General features: G+C 41.0%; 1 protein-coding gene across 1 annotated transcript in view; it reads left to right on the top strand.

Annotated features, from left to right (window-relative positions):
• LOC121537206 (solute carrier family 26 member 9-like) overlaps window positions 1-6,449 on the top strand; it is a 66,239-nt gene extending 59,790 nt beyond the window's left edge. The window contains exon 20 of the mRNA XM_041844900.1: window positions 6,264-6,449. Coding sequence (XP_041700834.1) covers window positions 6,264-6,449 — 186 coding nt within the window. The remainder of the gene's footprint in view (window positions 1-6,263) is intronic.
• The last annotated feature ends 210 nt before the right edge of the window (window positions 6,450-6,659 follow it).

Below are 6,659 nucleotides of genomic sequence, written 5' to 3' on the forward strand. Positions count from 1 at the left end.
TGTGTTTTAGTCAGGCAGGACCATATAGCATTGAATAACAGCAAATTTGTCTATTAATCGGCTACCAAAAAGTAAAGCTTACATTCATCATAAATATTCATAGTTGATGTTTCCATCTATTGTATCTCTGTGGTTACAGGTCTATGTTTCAGAGATGCATTAAGATATCCTAATGCTGTTTGTTTGTGTATGTAGGGAAGACAACTGACTACTTGTATTCCACATTTTAGAAATATCAGAGCTTGCAATACTGGGTTACATGACTGCGTGTGGTCCGTCCCCCCTCCAGCCAGGCATTATTCTGCACGTTTTGAGTTTAGGTTGTGTGTCACTATTTATAACTTGAACCACTTTTGATGTCAAATACTTTTTCACAACCATCCATTTCATAAATGGGAGACATTAGAGATGTGAAAAAACATGGTTGTGTTTTGTTTTACCTCGGGTAGGGGTATCGCAACATTTTAGAGGCCTTGCCACTTGCCTAATGTAACACAACACTGGAAGAGATTCAAATGTGTGAAATGAATTATTATTGAATTGATAATATGACATTACTAAAAGAGTGATAATATTCAATTACTAAAAAAGTGATAATATTCAATTACTAAATGAGTTATAATATTCAATTACTAAACAAGTGATAATATTCAATTAGTAAACAAGTTATTCTATTCAATTACTAAATGAGTGATAATATGCAATTACTAAATGAGTGATAATATGCAATTACTAAATGAGTGATAATATTCAATTACTAAACAGTAATAATATTAAATTACTAAATGAGTGATAATATGTAATTACTAAACGAGTGATAATATTCAATTACTAAACAGTGATATATTCAATTACTATACAAGTGATAATATGCAATTACTAAATGTGTTGATAAAGCATACCATATAAAATCAAATTACACTTATTTGACAATTATCTGGTTTTCTTGCTCTATTTTACACAGCAAATTCTACAGGTTCAGGTTCAGGTCAACTTTATTATCACACCAGGGGGAAATTCATTTTGTCATGTGCTTAAAAAGATGGTACATAAAACATGAACACACAGAAACTACACAATAGAATTCATTGAAAGTGCTATAGCCTACACATTTACAGTAAAAGTGCAATATGCTGTATACTCGAGGGACCAACAGACTATCCTTTGTACAGCCTAATGGCTGTTGAAATAAGAGTCCACATATCTCTCTGTTTTGATCATCATTTGAAGAAGTCTCTTTCCCCTTGTCCGGCTGCTGCTGTGACTGAGTTTTGGGTAAAGGGGATGGGTACTGTCCTGTAAAATTCTTTCAAGTTTTAGGAGAATTCGTTTTGTGTACAGGTTGGTGTCTGAGTCTTGATCTATACAAATTGTCTTTCCCGCCGTCTTGATCAAGCGCTGAAGCTTGACACTCTGCAGGACAGATTTATAGAACATTTTGTAGGATATGGCGGTCGACATAAAAATGGTTCAGTTTGCGTAAAAAAAAAAAAACATTCTCTGTTGCAATGTATTTATCTTTGCAATGGCACAGTCATTGCATTTCAGTTTATTGTCAATTTCAATCCCCAGGTATTTATATGTGGTCACTCTATTGACTGATTCCCCATTGGTCTTCGTAGGGGGTAGTGCAGTTTTGTAGTGCAGTTTTGTTCCAATTTCCATCTCTTTTGTTTTCTTAACGTTTATTTCAAGAAAGTTATCTGCACACCACTGGACACATTTTGCAGTTTCTCTGTCAAAACCTTGAAGGGAGGCTTGGTCTGGGTGGAGGAAACCCACAACAGCGGTGTCATGGTTTGAGTCAGAGGCTTGACAATCGTTTGTCCACAGTGTGTACAGTGTCTGTGAAAATACCCAACCTTGCGGGGCTCCCGTATTCACCGTTCTACTAGAGATGGCAGAGTTAAACTTCACTAGCTGAGTACAGTTCACAAGGAAACTATTAATCCACTTGATCAGTAGAGAGTTGACACCCACATTCACCAGCTTATCCACCAGTAGGTGGGGTTGGATGGTGTTAAACACACTACTGAAGTCAATGAATACAATTTTCACTAGGCTATTTGCTTGTTCTAAGTGTTCGTAGATATTGTACAGCATGACCAGCAACGCATTATCAACACCCCTGTAAGAACGGTAGGCGAATTGGTTAGGATCTAGTTGGGATGAGAGACCAGAGAATTTGTTTTGGAATTATTTTCTCAAATATTTAGTAGGCACATCTGTCAGGGCTACAGGGCGTAAATTGTTCTTTTCTTTTGGCCTGTTGTTTTTAGGTACTGGGACAATTAGCGTATTTTTCTATAAGTCAGGAATTGTCCCACTGTCCAGTGACAGCTGGAACAGCTACTGGAATGGTAATGCAATCTGGTCTGCGCATGCCTGAAGTGCCTTGCTGCTGATGCCGTCTGGACCATATGATTTTCGTGGGTTGACGCGTTGAAAGTATTGCTTGACGTCATTCACAGAGATCTGTATATCAACAGTATGCTGTCTATACTGTCCAGGACCACTTTCTACTGCGATGTAAAATCACACATGTCAAACCTACAATAGAAACTGTTCAAATCATTTGCAAAAACAAGGTCATTTTCGATGGTCATACCATGTCTCTTTGGTTTGTAGCCAGTGATGGTCTGTAGCCCTTGCCAGGCTTTCCTACTGTCCTTGTCTTTAAAAAGGTTTTCTAATTAGTCTTTGTATGCTCCCTTGCACTCCTTGATTTGACTTTTGAGTCTCCTCTCAATATTTTTATTTTCCTCTTTACTGCCACCTGATTTAAACACTTATTTTCTTCTGGTTGAGGAGCTCTTTTAATTCCCGAGATACCCACGGTTTATTATTGGGGAAGATGTTGGTAACACTGACAGTGTTACATTTAACACTGTTCCAGTGTCTATACAGGTCCACGCTTTTAAGTGTTGAATTAACACACTGCTTAATGTAAAGCCTTATTTTTATTTTTCCCAGAGTGCTTTGCCTTTCAAGTGATTTTTAGAGTTACCACCCATGACAGTATTTGTTAGTGACAGAGAAATGGTTGTTGGATTCATCCATTTTCAGTCCTGTGGCCTTCACAAAGTGAGATCCCAAGCGAATATGTTATCATTAAAGTGTAATTCTTTATTTAATAAGGCCTTATTTTGAGGGCCTAGTTTACCCTAATACAGTGGCCTGAAACTCAAGGTTTTCTGGCTTGCAAGTTACATCGTGATGGCTTGCAAAGTGATGTGTAATTCCTATTGGAATCCAACTAGAGTGGGGATATCCAACATTTAAAATGTTATTCACCCACAACCTGCATTCAGAATGACCTGTATCTAAACTGGAACAACCATTTCAGTAATGGGTGCAATAATTAGAAGTAATATTGGATTAGTTTAGAAAAATGTATGTTATTTATATTTGAGTAGCATAAGATTGATTAATTAATGAATGTACATGCAAAAACATAGATATTGAAACTAACAATTCAAAAAATCAACCTGCAATAGAGCATGCTTGAAAATATGACAATGAAGGGCTTGGTTTTGGGTTAACACTGGTTATTAACACCAACACTGGGGTTCTTTTTGCATACCGCCCCAACAGATCCACAGATGATGCAATCTCTATTGCACTCCACACTGCCCTTTCCCACCTGGACAAGAGGAACACCTACGTGAGAATGCTATTCATTGACTACAGCATTCAACACCATAGTGCCCTCAAAGCTCATCACTAAGCTAAGGATCCTGGGACTAAACACCTCCCTCTGCAACTGGATCCTGGACTTCCTGACGGGCCGCCCCCAGGTGGTAAGGGTAGGTAACAACACATCTGCCACACTGATCCTCAACACGGGGGCCCCTCAGGGGTGCGTGCTCAGTCCCCTCCTGTACTCCCTGTTCACCCATGACTGCATGGCCAGGCACGACTCCAACACCATCATTAAGTTTGCCGACAACACAACAGTGGTAGGTCTGATCACGACAGCCTATAGGGAGGAGGTCAGAGACCTGGCTGTGTGGTGCCAGGATAACAACCTCTCCCTCAACGTGACCAAGACAAAGGAGATGATTGTGGACTACAGGAAAAAAAAGAGGACTGAGCACGCCCCCATTCTCATCGATGGGGCTGTAGTGGAAAAGGTTGAGAGCTTCAAGTTCCTTGGTGTCCACATCACCAACGAACTATCATGGTCCAAACACACCAAGACAGTCGTGAAGAGGGCACGACAAAGCCTATTCCCCCTCAAGATTTGGCATGGGTCCTCAGATCCTCAAAAAATTATACAGCTGCACCATCGAGAGTATCCTGACTGGTTGCATCACCGCCTGGTATGGCAACTGCTTGGCCTCTGACCGTAAGGCACTACAGAGGGTAGTGCGTACGGCCCAGTACATCACTGGGGCCAAGCTTCCTGCCATCCAGGACCTCTATACCCTCAAAATTGTCAAAGACTCCAGCCACCCTAGTCATAGACTGTTCTCTCTGCTACCGCACGGCAAGCGGTACCGGAGTGCCAAGTCTAGGTCCAAAAGACTTCTCAACAGCTTCTACCCCCAAGCCATAAGACTCATGAACAGCTAATCATGGCTACCCGGACTATTTGCACTGCAAAATTCACCCCCCCCCCACCCCCACCCCCCACCCCATCTTTTTACGCTGCTGCTACTCTGTTAATTATTTATGCCTAGTCACTTTAACTCTACCTACATGTACATATTACTTCAACTACCTCAACTAGCCGGTGCCCCCGCACATTGACTCTGCACCGGTACACCCCTGTATATATAGCCTCCCTACTGTTATTTTATTTTACTTCTGCTCTTTTTTTCTCAACACTTTTTTGTTGTTGTTTTATTTTACTTTTTTATAAAAAATTAATGCACTGTTGGTTAAGGGCTGTAAGTAAGCATTTGTAATGTCTGCACCTGTTGTATTCGGCGCATGTGGCCAATAACATTTGATTTGATTTGATTTTTCACCAATGAGTGTTCATTTAACACTTACAATTAATTTAACACCTGAATCAACACTAGAAATGTTTCACTGCACAATCAACACTAGGTAACACTAGCCAATTTGCTGTATAGAAGGTGTAAAATATATATCAGTGTGACAAAACAGGATGTGGTCTTTCTGGGCTCTGTCTTTATGCGCGTTCACGTTATGTCAGAGTGATCGGAGGAACGTCTTGTCTACTTTGGAGGAACGACTTGGAGCATTCACACACAAGAACCATTCTCACCATTGACAGCCGAAATCGTGGCCATGTTTGTTGCCATTTTCAGTGGTGTGTGACATCAGAGTTCCGTAGTGGGAAAGATTGGGATCCAGAAATCATACCCAAGTTTCCTAGGGAGAATCTCAACTGCATACTCCTTGTTTCCTCTCTCCTATCTCCTTGCCTCCTTCTCAAAACCAATTGTAGAAGAAGGTCAGTGGGGCTGGACCTCTAGCTTTCTCATCCAATGGGTTTTGAGAAAGAGGGGAGGGGAGAGGACACGAGGAGTATGCAATTAAGATTCCTCCCTAGTCGTATTTATGAGATGGAGGAGCATTCACATGCATTTTTCCCAGTAGGAATGTCATATTTACGAGTTCCCGACATACTTTTATTAACAACCTGAACGATCATCTTCCTAGAGCCACCCTATTTTCTTACCCTGTTAGACTGGCATTTTTTCCACCCGGACATCGGCCCAGCACGAATGTGTTAACAGATAAGGAACATCCTAGGCCTACTATTCAAATGTAACCTCCTTGGTATATTGTACCCTTCCCTCTACAGCTTGTACTGCAGAGACCATAGTAGTTGCACATTGCTGAAATATTGTTCTCTTCCTTTAAGATTCTGCTTGGTTCAGCCTGTTGGTCGCTAAAGCCATTTGTATCATGGCTACCCGGACTATTTGCACTGCCCCCCCACCCCATCCTTTTTACGCTGCTGCTACTCTGTTAAGTATTTATGCATAGTCACTTTAACTCTACCCACATGTACATATTACCTCAACTACCTCAACTAGCCGGTGCCCCCGCACATTGACTCTGCAACGGTACCCCCCTGTATATATAGCCTCCCTACTGTCACTTTATTTTACTTCTGCTCTTTTTTTCTCAACACTTTTTTGTTGTTGTTTTATTCTTACTTTTTTTGTTTAAAATAAATGCACTGTTGGTTAAGGGCTGTAAGTAAGCATTTCACTGTAATGTCTGCACCTGTTGTATTCGGCGCATGTGACCAATAACATTTGATTTGATTTGATTTGATTTAGCCTACTCAGGAAGAGTACCATCTGGTCTGCTATGTGAACAGCAGGACCCAGCACCACCCTGACATGCCTGCCTTCAGCCTGGACATGGCTGACCCGTTCCTCTGCATCCACATCATCATGGCCTACATGGACCTGGATCAGGACTATCACATCACACCCTTCACAGAGGAGGACAGGACCCTCTGAAGGAGAGGAGAGGTATGTAGCATTGTAATCAACTCAAGGAGAGGAGGTATGTAGCATTGTAATCAAATCAAATCAAATTGTATTGGTCACATACACGTGTTTAGCAGATGTTATTGCGGGTGTAGAGAAATGCTTGTGCTTCTAGCTCCGACAGTGCAGTAATATCTAACAAGCAATATCTAACAATTTCACAACATATACCCAATACAC

Source organism: Coregonus clupeaformis, chromosome 24 (assembly GCF_020615455.1).
Source record: "Coregonus clupeaformis isolate EN_2021a chromosome 24, ASM2061545v1, whole genome shotgun sequence".
Taxonomy (NCBI): domain Eukaryota; kingdom Metazoa; phylum Chordata; class Actinopteri; order Salmoniformes; family Salmonidae; genus Coregonus; species Coregonus clupeaformis.